General features: G+C 37.6%; 1 protein-coding gene across 2 annotated transcripts in view; it reads left to right on the top strand.

Annotated features, from left to right (window-relative positions):
- Window positions 1-1,329: 1,329 nt before the first annotated feature.
- Window positions 1,330-16,761, top strand: part of LOC149067632 (epithelial serine protease-like) — an 83,605-nt gene continuing 68,173 nt past the window's right edge. For both annotated transcript variants that reach the window (XM_089252461.1, XM_089252460.1), the window contains exons 1-5: window positions 1,330-1,552; window positions 5,237-5,377; window positions 6,127-6,169; window positions 7,717-7,781; window positions 11,164-11,252. In XM_089252461.1, coding sequence (XP_089108587.1) covers window positions 1,478-1,552; window positions 5,237-5,377; window positions 6,127-6,169; window positions 7,717-7,781; window positions 11,164-11,252 — 413 coding nt within the window. In that variant the 5' untranslated portion in view covers window positions 1,330-1,477. The remainder of the gene's footprint in view (window positions 1,553-5,236; window positions 5,378-6,126; window positions 6,170-7,716; window positions 7,782-11,163; window positions 11,253-16,761) is intronic.

Raw genomic sequence — 16,761 nt, 5'->3', positions numbered from 1 at the left:
TGCGACATGCAACTTGCGAGTCGAACTAAACTAAAAATCTGAACAGGAAAAAAGCAAGCGAGTGAATATTATAGAGCTGTTTATATTCTTGGTGGCTGACGTCAGACGTCGTGCAGTGTTGCCACAAGCGCACGTAGTGCACGAAGTTCGAGTGAGTGGTGTTTCTAATTTTTTGACCACTGAGTGTATTTTTCTTTATTAATATAAATAATTCAAATATACTACAAAATCATTTATTCATCTAGGAAACGACATAATGGGTTGCTGTAGGCGCAGATCCATGCGATGTGTCGGGATTGGCTATTAATTTTATAAGACCGTAGGATCTCTCATATCCCGTGTTTCGCGAGACAGACAAAATTTTTCCCATATCATTCGACTCTTGGGAGGGGTGCCCCCTGGACCTGTGCCTGAATCACTGTTGAGTTTTGTTTAAGAAAAAATATTTTCACATGAGGAGATATACAGTAAAACCTCGTTAGTGCGTCACCCGGTTAACACGTCATTCCGCTTAACGGGTCACGTTTTGGAAGTCAAAATTGTCCTCAGGCAGGAATTGGCACAGCTATGGCTTACTCCGTTTAACGAGTCACTCCGCTTACTAAGTCATATTTTTGCTCTCAAAAGAGTGACTCATTAACGAGGTTTGACTGTATAAGTTTAATTTTCTAGTAAAATTCAATTTCATTACAATTCTTTTCATTAGCCTGAGTTGCAATTTAAAAGTAATATGCTGAATCATGTTCATATATCCAAACCGTAAGGAATAAATGTTGTAGTGCTTTGACTTGCGAGAAATCCAAGTTATGAGCATAAATATTCGATGAGGAAGGCTCCGAACAGTCAAATACTGTACTGAATGAAAGCCAGAACTGTGCCACTGGACTTATCCCGTTGCCGAGATCTATCATCCTCGACGGGTACACAACTGTTACCAAATTTTTCTGACTTCTTGGCAGGCTTTTGCTATGAAAAAACTTGAGAATTTAGATGTTGGAGTAAAAGGGGCAAACTTTTGTGCCCATAGAGCCAACGTACGTTGGTATATCTTACCTATCATCAGCTCTACTTTCAGGAATGCTAATTATCTAGCCTACTGTATTAGTAATCAGATTTGTTCAATTAGTGTAAACAGGTAATCAATTATGTGAGTGCTTTCTTAATTTACTGATATGATCGATTTCATACGGGTTCTCTTCCAAGTGTTCGAACTTTATTTTATGACCAGATGTTTTTCCTTATTGTTTGTTTGGTAGTAAAACAACACCAATAACAGATATAAATACTATATATACGTATACATGCATATACATAAATACACGTTTTGATGTTTCAGACAAGTTGTCATATCGTCAGTCAGAAGGTTAATTCACCTTCCCGTATCTCCATCATTGGTTTTCCAGCATAGATTGTTATCATCATTGTTATTATTAGAGTGTTTATTCATTTTACCAGCTTTCAACGGAACGAAACAAAGATGAAATCTCATAAAAAATCAACATCAACGATAATGTCTATTCTAATGCTGGCAGCTTTATTGTACATGCAAATTGTGAGTTATTTGTTTTCTATTTTGAGATTTACTTTTTTTTACCGTTTTTTCAGTGACAACTAAGTAACATTTAATTATGTTTCCACTTTTTAGAAATCTTAAAAATTATACATATTTTTATACTTTATAAAATATCGTATGATTCGAAATCATCCTTGAAAATATAAAACGATTGTCCCGATTTCAAATGACAAACTTTATTGTGAAAACTAACCCCTTCCGCCGTTTCTAAAATTTCACTGATCAGCATTATATCTGCCAAAGTGAAAATCACCAACGCATCTGTAAACTGCCACACCTTTTTTCAAGAAAAATATTTTTTTTTTCCGATTTTGTGCTGGTGATAGTGCTTCCCCCTCAACTACGAGAACAATAAACCAAGTAAGAGGAATATACACTCTCAAGCTTTTTATATTATTTATACTATACGCATATTTGGAGCACAAAATGACTTTCGTTTAAATGAGTGTAGAAAAAATTTAAAGTCGCGTGAAGTTTTGTTTGAATGGAAATGTAAAACTTTTCAAAATGAACAGTTGTTTGTATAAAATTTGGTTTTAATAGGATATATTAAATATGTGTTGAGATTTATCAACACATTTTATAAATTATAATTGAATCCATATCTTGTTTGATGATAATTGGCAGCACTACACATAACAAGTATTACACAGAAACATGCTACCACCCATTAGGTTCATAACACGTACACGCATGTTCCAACATGTACCAATTCGTTAGAAGTTCCACGGAGGAATATGGACGAGGTGCATGTGTGGTTTAGTAGAGGCACGCGAAAAGGGGGTTACGACAGGTTGTTGAGGTGCGGCAGAGAGTTGTGAAGAAATAAAGCTTTCAAATAAGGTGGAAAAACATGTAAGTACTTTCCAGTAGAGTTGCTCATAGAACCTGGACCATCCTAACTAATGGGCCTATTCGGGAAAGACTCAGGTCCTCATACTCAAAGAAGATCTAATGATGGGATCTGTTAATATGACTTCCACGAATGAGTCTGCAAATATGTTAACTGTTATTTCCAGTCAAGTACGAGGTTCCCAGAACATCATTTTTCCGAGACATGATGTTGAGATGGCCCTGCGTAGAACCCCTCCAAGAAGGAAGTTCGTCGAACTCTAGCTCAGAGTAGGCTTGAGCGCGGATCTGGGATAAGTCGGAATGGGCGATTTGTTGTGTAGGTTCGCTGGATAGTCTCGTATATTGCGGGACAGACAAATTAATTTTTCATATAATTTGGTTCTTGGGAGAAATGATCCCCCCCCCCCGGATCTGTGCTTGGCCCAGAGGTCCAGATTGACCTTATTTATAAAAATTTTGTTCATTATAAATTTAGTTTTGAGTAATTGAATTCAATAAGTAGGTATTTAGGTCTCATTCCTGGATGAGAGGAGGAGGACCCTAGATAAGACGGGGGCCACGGGAAGAGAATATGATCTAAAAGGTTAAGAAACACTATCCTAGAGCATGATTCGACTCACGTCTTCTGGGGTAAAACAGTAATAAATTGCCTCAACGACGATAGACCGGACGATTCAGAAGAAAATATATCCTAGAACACAGTTCCAGCAGGGCTATTGGTATTGCTTCGTAAACAAGGTCTATGAAGCGACCCCAAAAATAGAAGTCTAAAGGTGAGGGTGATAGATCAGGAGATGTCTGTGAACATACAACAGGTTCCAATAAACCAATTTACTGATTCTGAAATTATCTGCTCAGCTAACTGGTAACAAATTGTCTCCTGTGAGGAAGAACGCCGTCTAGCTCTCTAGCTGGAACCACACATTGACTACTCGCGGGTAGCGTATCCATAAAATTTTCTAACGCACCAGAAAGAATGAACTCATAATATCGTTTACCTGTGAGGTTCCCATCGTACATCGCAGGCCCTTTAGTGGCTAGTTAAAGATACCACGCACACTTATACAGAAGAGCGTTGTTGATGACTGCGTTGTTCGACGACAAATGGATTAACTTTGCTCCAGTAATGGCCATTGGACAACCTAAAGGAAATTGACAATTTTCAGTCCAAATGATATTTCTCAAAAATTCAGCGTAATAATTTAACTGTATTAGTGGTCAATTTTTAACGTTATATCCAAGCTGTCGTAACAAGCAAGCTCATTTTACAACGAAGTTTTACTCTGTATAGTTATCCTAAAATTATTTGAAAATTAAGGCTGGTATTACCCTATAAAATTTCATAAAATTTCATTTATAAAACTTTAAAAATTCAACTAATAAGCGCATCTGTTACATTCATGCGATTGTATCAATATTGATAGTATTTTCAAGTTTTGTAAAAGATCTTTTATCCTACTTTTATAGTGTAATCCCGGCAAGTGTTCGCAACTGGTTTTCTGTAAATGATCTAGAAATTAACGTATCGAAAACAAAATTTATGAGCTTTTCTTTGCATATAACAATACAGATATTAGATATAATAATATTTTTCATATCCCAAACTGCCCACAAGCAATTAATAACTTTTAATAACTTTTAATGCTCATGCTCATCTTCAGAACAAGTATCGTCAACAGAGTATCTTGGTGTACATATAGATAAAAACTTAAAATGCAAAACACATAAAATCAAAACTTCGATACACCCTATAGAAATTCTATTATCTTAAGCAATAGGTAAAAATCGACCTTTCCCATTGTCATTTCATTTTGCCGCTATTCATTCACATCTATCATATGACCCGACTGCGTGGGGAAGCGATTACACATAAGTACTTTACGCCCCATTATTCAAATACAAAAAAATAATAATTAGAACACTTACTCTTTTAACGATTATTCCACTCCCACATACGAACTTTTTCGCCACCTGAATATACCCCTGCCCTTATTTTATATATACCTATTCCTTATCTATATTTTCACAGATCGATAATCCTTCTAAATAAGAATTAATTCAACCTACTTTTCAATACTTCAAGGATATATATCGAGTAGATTTAGCAATACATTTTATCTATACCACTTATTCATAAAACAGTAAAGAGAAATCATTTCGCGTTTCTTATTCCGAAATTTTACATCTGACGTTCTTGACTGCACTTCATTATTTGTATTAACAAAACGTCTCAAACAATATTTGCTCTCTATAAATAACATTGAAAGCTATTTTTAATATTCAATTTCTTTCTTTCTCTTATGTCAATTGATCTCTCGCAAAAAAAAAATAAAAAAATAGAGGAAAACACTACCCCATCACTCAAAAATTTCTAAATCTCACCTTCCGTTGTTACCATCAGTTATTTTAATAGTAATTATTTGCTTCATTTTTTTATTATTTATTTCATTTATATGAGTAAAAAAATCACTCATCTTAATTTAAATCAATGTAATATTTTTCGTCTGTGTATATGTGTCTGTCACATTCATAGATGATTTCTTTATCTTGCGTTTCTTCTTTTGTTTGTTTTTTTTTTCAATTATGAATATATTATTATTACTATTTACTTTTTTCGAGTTTGAAATTAACTCAACAATAATTGTGTCCACCAGTATGGATCGACAACGATCCCTTTGATGGATTTTCTTTATTTTGTGTTATGACGTTTTGTTGATGTTAAGAATTTTATTGTTAACATCAATTTTATTCATTTTTTGATGTTATGAATAAAATTGAAATTAAAATACGTCTTTTTTAAATTTACAGCTTGCAGCCGAAATAATTGATCAAGCGATGACTGACAAAGTCATTGATAAAAGTTTCTTAGATGAGTCAACTTTTACAAATGAAGAGGAATTCGAAAATTTCACCTCAGCGTTGGAGAAATGGTACAAGTACCTTGATGAGGTAATGTAAAACTTTTCATTCTTTCATTCGACGCAGTCAATGAGGCAAATGTACCCATTAGAGATTTCTAAAATAATTATCATATGATACATCATAAAGTGGATGTGTTTTGAGTTTTCACTCATGATCATATTTTATGTTGCGAGCGAATGCAATCACTCCCCCATAGTCAGGACGTTTTAAGAGTATCATGGGCCCCAGGGTGAAGGTATTTTTTTGAGGTCCCCCTCCATACCTAGTTAGAAATGTCTCTGCCTACCAACTTGCATGCTTATTCTTCACATTATTAATCAGATCGCATTTTCATGAGACCCCCCTGCCACGGGTCGTGCCTGAGTGAGCCCATGCGTTAAGACGACGCTACCCATATAGTTGCCCTCCGTCTCCGAAATTACCCCTTCTTATGTGGTATGAGAAAGTGTTACGGTGTAGGGAATAGGAAATGTGTTGTGTGTTGTTTGTTTGTGTGCGTAAGCTTTCTTTATATCTATTTATATTCAGGAATAATTAAGGAATATATCTTGCAGTGTTACTCAGATTAGAAGATAAATCGACATTTTCTATTCCTCAAAACACACCCGCTTCTAACATAACGCCTAATTACCAGCATATTGATATTACAAAAACGGATAAATACATATGGAATGTATTGTTTGTTTGTTTGTGTGTGTGTGTGTGTGTGAGAGAGAGAAAAGTTAGTTCACTTTAGATTAATTGATTACCATGCTAATAGTTTGTTTGTTTTATAGGTGGGCTTGCGCAACGTTTCCGAAAGTGAAAATGAAGTCGAAGGTAAAATTATACACAATTTACGTCAAAAGTTTTGTGTTATTTATAGCTATCATCCCTTTAGCTGCCCCCCCCCCTAATAAATATATGTGGTTCGATGAACTTTTCGAATCTGACCTATTCTGTCAAACCAAAGTGGGTTGATAGACAAGTCCAAGTGGATCATGAAACAACCTTCCAACCCTGTCCTATCTCGAACCGTTTTCGAGTTATGGTAGATAATCGCTTATGGGAAAAAAATGAAAATGCCTCGATGAACGAATGAATGAATGAATGAAATCCTCGAATCAAACTCTCATCGGCTCTCGATTCGAGGAATTATTTCCCGTCTCACCCGTCGGTCTAAATGGGTGCTGAGCGGGATGGCGCCGTCTGATTTACTTAATAGCCTAGGGTTGTGTAATATATTTAGGGTTGTGTGAGCGCATTATCAGCCTGCGTTTTTAAGTTTTAAAAATATATAATTTTGAAATCAGAAGATTCTTCTGAATCACCCAGTATAAGTATAAACTTGATATATTGATTATTGCACATGTAGAATTCGATAAAATTACATTATGTGATACATGCATTGTATAAGTAGCGGCTCAGTTGAGAAATTCTTTAGTTTGATATATTTTTACTTACGTTGCGAAAATAAATATTTCATTCGGACGTTTTTGTTTTGGAGAATCTCTCACGACGCCCTACTTTATTAATGTGACCCCGGAGGGGGCCTTCGACCCATATTTTGGGAACCACTGGTCTAGATAAATTCATGCGTCTTTTCTTCAAAAGTACCCATGAAACTCTAAAAACTGAACACAAAATATATATATATATATACATATACATACATACAGGGTGATCAGCGAATAAGCCCTTATTTCAATTAAATATCTCTACAACAAAGATCAATAGAATTATGCGGTAAACGGTATGTTTATTAGCAAAACTGTAAGAATGTTGTACAGAAATTTTAAAAATTTAGTTTTTTTTTAACTTTTTAAAATTTAAAAAAAAAACAAAACTGGAGATTTTGGGGTTCCGAAAATCCTCATTTGTGTGAAGAGAAACCACTGCATTCGCCTAAAGTTACTGCATGGGCTGCGGTATGCGCCATGTGTGCTGACAAATTGTTCCAAAATTGTAACGTAACGTTCAGTAGTAATCGTTTCTCGCACGAAGAAGGGGCCGATAATGCCTCTGGCGCATACCGCAGCCCATGCAGTAACTTTAGGCGAATGCAGTGGTTTCTCTTCACAAAAATGAGGATTTTCGGAACCCCAAAATCTCCAGTTTTTTTTTGTTTTTTTTTTATTTAAAAAATTAAAAAAAAAACTAAATTTTCGAAATTTCTGTACAACATTCTTACAGTTTTGCTAATAAACGTACCGTTTACCGCATAATTCTATTGATCTTTGTTGTAGAGATATTTAATTTTGAAATAAGGGCTTATTCGCTGATCACTCTGTATATATCTTGTATATATATATATATTGTATATAATACAGTACATAAAATATATTTTATATGCTTCGTCAATAAACGCATTTGAATTTTTACTCTAGGGGACAATTTGCATCCAAAAGTAATCGGAGGTAGAGATGTTGGAGAAGGAGAATATCCGTGGATGGTAAGGATGACACATTCAAATTCTTTAGAAAGTTCTTACTAATTTGTTTTTAAAAATCCATATACAGTATTATTGTACGTAATTGGAAAACAGAATAGGTCCTAAATGGCGGGTTCCAATCTTTTCTCAATCCCCAGGGGCGTGAAAATACCGTGGTGTGCCAAATCTGAACAAATTATCGAAATATGTAATGATTTAGGGCTGGGTATCGATTAAAATTTTTAACTGGTCAATCAAAATTTTTTATCGCTTAATCGACCGATTAATCGAATTTTAATCGAATATTTTTTGTAACTATACAGGGTGATTCAGAAAAGATAGGAAAACTTTAAGAGGTGTTAGTACACACAAAAACAAACAATTTTCATCAAAGAATGCATGGTCTAAAATGAAATCAAACGTGCTACAGGGCGCAACATAATAAAACCGGAGAAACGAGGAGAAAACACAAGAATAACGTATACGTTAAAGAAGCAATTTTAATGAATAATTTACAATAATTGCTCAAAAGAGCGATCGCCAACGGTGTTGCAAGAACAGCGGCGAAGGAGGGATTGGCGAACGCTCTAGAATATCTAAAGCATATCGCGAACCTCCCCAGCAGCAGCCGAAAGTCCTGCGATTAGGTCCTCTTCACAGTCAAGAGGAGCCTCATACACCAGACTCTTCAGCTGTCCCCACAAAAAGAAATCAAGACACGACAGACCGGGTGATCGTGATGGCCAAGCTACAGGAACACCTCGGTCGATCCATCGGTTTGGAAAAGTGACGTCCAGATAGTGCCGTACCTCTCGCCAAAAATGGGCTGGAGCTCCATTGTGCTGGAACCACATACGCCGCCGGAGGGCAGTTGGAACATCCTCCAGCAAGTCTGGCAGCACCTCTTGCAGAAACGTCCTGTATTTGCCCTCGTCAAGGTGTTCCGACAGAAGATACGGTCCTATTAGGTGGTCGCCGATGATTTCTGCCCAAACATTGACGGAGAAGCTTCGCTGATGCAGATGTAGATTTACAGACGTCCAGACATGTTTATTGGGAGTACTAAATCAGCACCTCCTAGAGATAGAAGGCCTCTGCACTGTTTGCCATAAACGTCATTCAGACTACCTAGCCAGTTTGCCACATTTTGAAACACAGCATCCTATATCGTTTCTTCTTATTTTGGCGTAGAATCTTCCTGATTGGCTCACAAATACCGTATAGTGATTGGATGTGGGGCTTAGAAATCGCCAATTCTGAGCCCGATCATTTATTTTCCTCAAAACGATGATACTGGCACGAGCAGGGAATTTTTTTTCCCTGAATATTCTGAGAGTGAAAATAGACTACTTACTGACGTCACAAGCAGAGTGTGGAGGCCTTCTATCTCTAGGAGGTGCTGACTAAATGCACCATCTCGTGCGAAAGTGCATTCATCACAGAAAAGAACAGTTGCCGCAAAATCTAGGCGTGCTGCACTCTGCTGTAGGAGCCAGCGGGCGAAGTCTACGCGACGAGCATAATCTTATTCATTCAATGCTTGTACTCGTTGAAAATGGTATGTGGGTGCAACCTCTCACCCTTCAGCACCCCCCTGTCGTGGATTGTGGCACACCAAGGCTACGGTCCACAGCTCGTGTGCTTGTAGTTGACCGATCTGCCACCATATCCGAAATCTCGTCTTCCACACCTGTTGTTCTGGCAGTCCTTGTACAACCTGCATCAGACCGGGAAGCAAGAAATGACTCCGTTTCGCACAGCTGCCGATGCAAGTGCGCAAATGTTTTCGGATTGGGCAACCGCCTGTGGGGAAAACGCTCACCGTGTATTCATGCTGCCTCTGCGGTACTTCCGTTTGCAGCTTCGTAAATGAAATGCATGTCTGCTTTTTCAATATTACCAAAGTGCGCCATTATCCCGTACGTTACAACTGTTAGAACGCGCGCGGTTGCACGCCGGAATAACTTCACAGGACTGGAGTCCCCGCCTTTCATCCACAGTGACGCAGATTTGCATACGGTTTCTTCTTCCCCAGGTTACATTTGCATGCATTTTGTTCTTTTTCTCCCGATAAATTTCAACAGGAATGCCATTTTAACGTTTGCGGCACGGCAGTTTCGAAACGCACTAGCGCGTTTGCGTTTCATGTTAGACCAGGCATTCTTTGATGACAATTGTTTATATTGGTGTGCACTATCACCTCTTAAAGTTTTTCCTATCTTTTCTGAATCACCCTGTATAATATTAACTGATACTTAAAAATATTTTTTATTCATTTCATACACTTATTTCTTAGTTTAAACAAGTATAAGGATGAATTAAGAAATCAAGGCTACCCGCATGAAGCAACTTAAGATGCTGAACGTTATTTATCAAATCTTCGAGTTTCTTCACTTGAATCTTGTCATTTAATTATTTTTTAGGTTAATCACTGATTTCGAAACTACTTCCAATCTTCATACTTTTGCATATTTTCCTAGAAACTCTTGCCAGATATTACTTGTTGGGAAAAGAGCTGATGCTTCTCAAGTACAAATACAAATACCACAAAAGGCAAACTGCCCAACGAAGTGGCTGAAAAAAAAATGTCTGCAAAAATATGGATGTCAAAAATATAACACAATAAATTTTGGTTGTATCTTCTGAAACACCCATCAAACTGAATTTGAAACTTAAATTTCTGTATTACCTATTTTCATTGGTAATGGCATGACGAAAAATTTGACTAATACATTGATTCGAATATTTTTAAATATGGTCACTCATCGTCTGACTGACTGACATAGGACTTTGTAGGAGGTAACGGGCGTCTTATAAATGCGCCCTTCTTATCTCTGTAAAGGGTACGGCTCCGTACAGCTGGGAATCTCCAATTGGAAATATGGAATTTTTGCTAAGGGAACTTTGAGTTTGCTGTGAGGTGAAAAAGTGTATGAGAGTAAGTGTTAGAAAAAAGTTATGTATAGGAATATAATTTAATACATCAAAAATTGGTTTCTTAAAATAAATCAAGCTAAATTACAAACTTTTTCTACAAACTTTAATCGGATTGATTGAGTCGATTAACGCAACTTAAATTTTTAACCGCGATTAACAATTTACAGATTAACCGATCGATTAATCAATTAATCAGACCATCTCTATAATCCATTGACAAGAAAATATTGAACTAACTTACGTATGTATTTTATCTAAGAAATTATGGACGAGACAATCGACTAAAAATTAACAAATTTGAATCGAGGAAAATATTATAAAATTTCGTTTTTGTAACCACAAAATACAAAATTCACAAAGCATAATGGAAATTGTACATTGCAAATAACATTACTGTTATATTGGCGTTCTTTTGTTTTTGTTTTTGTTCAAACTATTAATATCTAATCCCCTTTTCCATTTCCAGGTTGCTCTTCATTATAATGGACGATTTATATGCAGTTCATTTCTCATTTCGCCGACGGTTGTCATGACAGCAGCTCATTGTGTTGTTTTGTAAGTTCTATTTAAATATTGACTTTTTGCATTTAATAACACAAAAAATGAACAGTTCTTTTTAAAATATGCTTCACTGATTTCAAACGGTTTCTTGTTTCACATTTTTTTTTTGCTATTGTCTTAGCAAGGAATAAGTTCAATGGATCTGGTAACTATAAATTTAAAAAAAAAACCACTAAAATTGTTATAACACATTAAAAATCAACCAAATGATACGTAATTCGAATAGACATTGTATTTTTAAGGAAATGTTTCCTATGTGCAGAAATAGTGGACTTGTGTAAGCAGATACTATAATTTTTGTATAGGTGTCTCTCACTAAAGTAGATAGCGTTTGTAGTGGAAACGTTTGCATATCCATTAAACGTTGGGCTTGGGCCGTCTTTACGAGTTCGAAAACCCAGGACCCGAACCGATTTAAAATAATAAAAATAAATTGGGGGAGGGAGAAACAGCGTCTGAAAAGACGTAATATGTAATGATAATAATAATAATCTATTTGCCATTGAATGCACCTTTCCAATGTATAGCCGATGATACCATTGCTTTTGATGCGTTGCGTGCTTTCTGAGATATGGGATGGGCGTTTAAGGAATTTCGTCACACAATATTTTGCGAATGCTCCGAGTACCGTCAGATGATTTAAATTATGACTTTAATTTATGACTTATTCACGTCAAAATATTGAAATTCTCATTGAGGATAAAATCTAAAAGATTACGATGAACTTGTAATGTGATTGATGCCCCGATGAATGAACATGAGCTTGAATCAAGAATGGATCATTATACGAACTTCGAAACTAGATACCGGGGCAGAACGTCAATAAGCAGGAGTACAGGGGGGGGGGGGGAGCATCTGAAATCTCACGAACCGATTTTAAGTTGTCATGGCAATAAACTAGTAGTCGCTATTAGACTTGCGCTAACAATTTTCGTATTGAACTGAAGTGCAAGCTTCCATGAATCGGAACGAAAGTAGCCGTCTTGGCCCGCAAACAAGAACGAAAATAGCTGTCCAAGCATCGCCAACAACTACAAAACTGGCCGTCGAGGCCCACAAACAAGAAAGTAAGAGTCCAGGCCCTTCAAACTAGCAAAACCGCGCGTTCCAAAATCGCAAACTGAGAATTCCTTATGTCGCTACAAATTATTGGTTACCGTGGGGTTTCGTTTCTACAAATTTTTACGAATAAAATACCTTAAATTCGTTTCGAGAAGCCCCCCCCCCCTCCGTCCTTAAAATAAAGATTGATGTGAAGTTCTCGGCAACTACGAAGGGGGGGGGGGAGTGGTGGAGGAGAGACAGAGAATTAGTATGGATCATGATACGAACTTCGAAACTAGTTACGGGTGCAGAGTGTCATCTAAGAGGGAGTGCAAGAAAGAACATGGAATTGTGCTAAGCGATTTGAAGTTACCGATGTCGTGGCAGTAAACAAGTGGCCGCTTTTAGACTTGCGCTAACAATGTATGTACTGAAGTGCAAACCCAACACTACGAAAGCGGCTGTCCAGGGAAGCAACACGAGCGAAAGTGCCGTTCAGACCAGCAGCCAAGAACGTAATGCAACGGGCCTATGCAGGCCCGCAAGCAAACTGGAAGTCGACTGTTGCTGCAAATAATTGGTTACCGTGGGACTTCGTTTCTATGAATTTTAAACGAATACGCCTTATATATTTCTCTGCAACTATGCAGAGGGGATGGTGGGGGAGAGAGAGACAGAGAATCAGAATGGATCATGATACGAACTTCGAAACTCGTTATGGGGACAGTATGTCATTAAGAGGAATATCAAAAAGCACATGGAATTGCGCTAAGCAATTTGAAGTTATGGCAATAGACCAGTAGCTGATGCGTGTTAGACTTGCACCAATAATGTGCGTACCGAAGTGCAAGCCAAACACTTCTAATAATCGGAAAAAAGTGGCTGTCCAGGCCTCAGAATGAAACTGGTAACTCGGGCAGGCCCGCAACTAGACTGAAGCAAACGGTGCAATGCTCTGAGCCGAATGGGGGCCCACAGTGAACAAGTGCGCTACTTCTTGGAAGGAGTTTCTTTGTAATAATCTGCAGAGACTGTTCCAAAATGAATCGTTGAGAAAATGAGAGGGACGAATCATGGAAAGATCCCGCCTTTTCTGAACATATTCCTTTTCAGGGAGCCTGAGAAGTCACACTACGGCTCTGAGCTCGCGCCGGCAAATAGCTGCGGAAGTGAGCCTCGAGGCCCTTCAAACTTGGGGATGCAAACCAGTGCTTTAGCTTAAAATTATTGGTTACCGTGGTTTCGTTTCTTTGAATTTCATGCCATTCCAGTTTAAACTAAAAATTGAAAATTTTGTTCTGCTTGACTAAAGCTTAGATGTTAAAGCTGTAGTCAAGCATCAAGTAGTTTTGGTTAAGCAGCGTCAGTAGTATCAAGTCAACTCATAATGAAGTCGACGACGGTAAGGGGCAAAGTAGAAGAGATTCGTGAGTAAGGAATTATATTCTTGGAAAGCCATTATGTGTGTGTGTGGCTCTGTGCAGTAGCATGGGAACCGGGGTGATGTGGGTGCTCGGGCACCCTCGGTAATTTATGACATGGAACTGAGCCAGGGCCGCAACTAGATGCTTGGTCACTTGGGGCAAGTGCGGGTTTTGGCGCCCCCCTTGTAATGTTGAAGATAAGGTTTGAGAATGAAATTTGCGCTCCCTCTGGTCCAGCGTCCGGAGCACGAGACCCGCCTGATCCCCCCTAGTTGCGGCCCTGAATTGAGCACTCACTGAAGTCATTCAGAAATCAAAATTTCCTCTGTGAAGATAAAGACCAGCACCCACAAGTTCCAAACACTGCCGACGTCCCTGCCTGTCGCCCCCACAAGTCTGACACAATTGATGATAATTGCCGTACAAGGTAATGGTAGAGGTGCTAGAGTCCACGAAACCCTTCAGACACATCTGCGCGAAACTTCTCCATTATTCTTGCCAGTTTGTAGATCCTGCACATCCTGGAGTGGTGTTTTCCCGGCGTGTTATATATCTACAGAGAACATCATATTGGTATTTTCGATCGAATTGAGGGATGGGATATATGTAGGATATGACATATATATATATAGTCACTCTTCGATTCACCAGTACTACACTGGCCATCGAATGGTGGAGCGAGTTCAAATAAGAGTGCGCCACTAACAATGATACGTTCAACAACAAAAAAACTCTCCCAAGAGATAAAAAACTTTTGAAGGTCCAGAAGGAAACCTCCCCCCCCCCCTGCTCCAGGCGAGAAGTAATAAAACTTGCAGACAATGGGCACAATTCATTAAAAGCGAGGGGAAACGGATCGTTATTATTATTATTTTTTTTTTTTGCTCCAACTCCTGTCTGTGCTAGACGTGTCAAAATGTCCAGACGTTTCAAGTCCAAGACATTTTGGCCGTCATCATCCAACTCCTCCTTTCCGCCTGGTCGGAAATTCTGAATGAAAAAAAATTAACCAATAAACGGTAGCATTATATATATATATAAGCTTGACAACTGTAGGAGCGACGTATTACTTTTTGCAGATTATATGACGGTTCTACTTCATAAACAGCTACTTTTTGTTCCTCTCTTTGTTGACAACTTATCTCGGGTGAGTTCGAATAACTTTTTCCACAACTAGAGCCAGGATTAAATGCATATGTGCATATACATTTAGAAATTTTGACCTTTTTCAGTGTTAATGCACACAAATATATAATATTGAAGAATTTTCCAGAATAGGTGCATATTTTTGAAGTTTAACGAAAGTTCAATCACATTTTTTTTAATTTTTCGAATGAGTATTCCTTTTAAAAATGCACGTGAATAATAAGCAATGGCCAAGTGTTCGTATCTTACGTAAAAGATAAACAGCATTTAGAGAGAGAGAGGTTTTTTAGTGAATTACCAAAGAGATGTTTGTTACCTTTGATGGTATCCGTTGCTCAAACCGTAATAAAAAAAATTACTTATTTCATCCTGGTTAAGATAGAGCAAGTATTAAAATTTTCCATGGGTTTTTTATTCAAACATGTGAGACGAACCAATTGCTTTGTAAAGAAATAAATAATAGTGAGCATCACTCAGGGCCACAACTGGGGGGTGGATCAGGCGTGCCTAGTGCCCTGCGTGCTGGACGAAAGGAGGCACCGAATGCACCCTTTAACTGCTTCTTCTATATTACATGTGGGCACCAAAATGCATTCTTGCCTCGGCCGAAAAAATATCTAGTTGCGACACTGGCATATCACTACTAGGGTATAATCAGGGCCATCTGTATACCAACTCACCCATCACTAGAAACTAGAAATTTCCAAATAAAAAGTGTAGAAATAATTTGTACGAGAATTTTTTTTTCTAATGAGTATTCACTAAGAAATTGAAAATATACATTTTAAAAACATGTTTGCTTCCTTGAAGGTATCTAATTTTCAAATGCATATTTTCTACGTTTTGGTGCATATTTTGGCATTTTTTAGGGTGTATTTGCATAATTTTGGAGCATATTTCGCCACCTTTTAGTGCATATAATCCGGGCTCTATTCATAACTATTAAAACGAGCAAACATAGAAATATTACAGTTATATCGATCGGTAAAAATATTTTAAGGTTAAAAAAACGTGTTTTTTTTTATCATGTTTTCATTTAAGATGAATTCCCATCATGCCGAAAAGGAAATGTATAGGAAATTCCGTAAAAGATATCCATGTTTTCTGCCAGGCAGAGTGTGGTGGGAAGCCGAGTTCACGACTTGTTGCCCAGTAATAACGTATGTTTCGATAATTAATTGTAATGTTAGCTTTCTTCACATTTATCAACATTTTTAAACATAAGCAACATCACTGATCGAATCCATCATCCTAGACTGAAATTTGAGCAAAATTTCAGTTAAGTTTGAATAACTTATTGACGATTTATCATATTTACCAATACGAGCTGGGGATGACACATATCTCCCCAGCGCGACCCAACCCGCAAGGGTAAAAGGCTTATATCCCTGGAGGGACAGATCCTGGGCCGCGACTGGTTTGTCGGGGATGACACATAATCACCGATAAATGTGAAAAACAAAATTTATTAAACTCTAAAAAATTGTTGGTAACTACGCATAATAACCGGATTTATTAAATTCCCATAACATATAACGGTTCTGTTTTAGTTGGGAAAAATGATCGTAGTAGCGGGTGTGTGTGTGTGCGTGTTTTTTTTCCGGAAAAGTGGCGCCATCTGGTGTGTAAATTGGGGGATGACGTCATTAAGGGTGCACTCACAAGCGTCCTCCTTTCTCAGTTTTCGAATATGGTAACCCTAGCTTAACCCCTTTACGACCAGGGACGTAATATTGAGTTCAAATGCCAGTGGAATAAATTCAACCTAGCTGACTGTTTCCTTCAACCTCTTTTTTCCCATCGCGAAACTTATTGTAACCCTATGAAACAAAGTTGTGTGCTCTTGTCTGGAAGTAGTCACATTTGTCCCACCTCATTTCATTTGAGAG

This window comes from Pholcus phalangioides, unplaced genomic scaffold (assembly GCF_987345545.1).
Source record: "Pholcus phalangioides strain wild (caught in Gottingen) unplaced genomic scaffold, Ppha-v1.0 ptg000029l_1, whole genome shotgun sequence".
Classification (NCBI taxonomy): domain Eukaryota; kingdom Metazoa; phylum Arthropoda; class Arachnida; order Araneae; family Pholcidae; genus Pholcus; species Pholcus phalangioides.
Note: the sequence above shows the minus strand (reverse complement) of the source record. Positions and strands in the feature narration are given on the sequence as shown.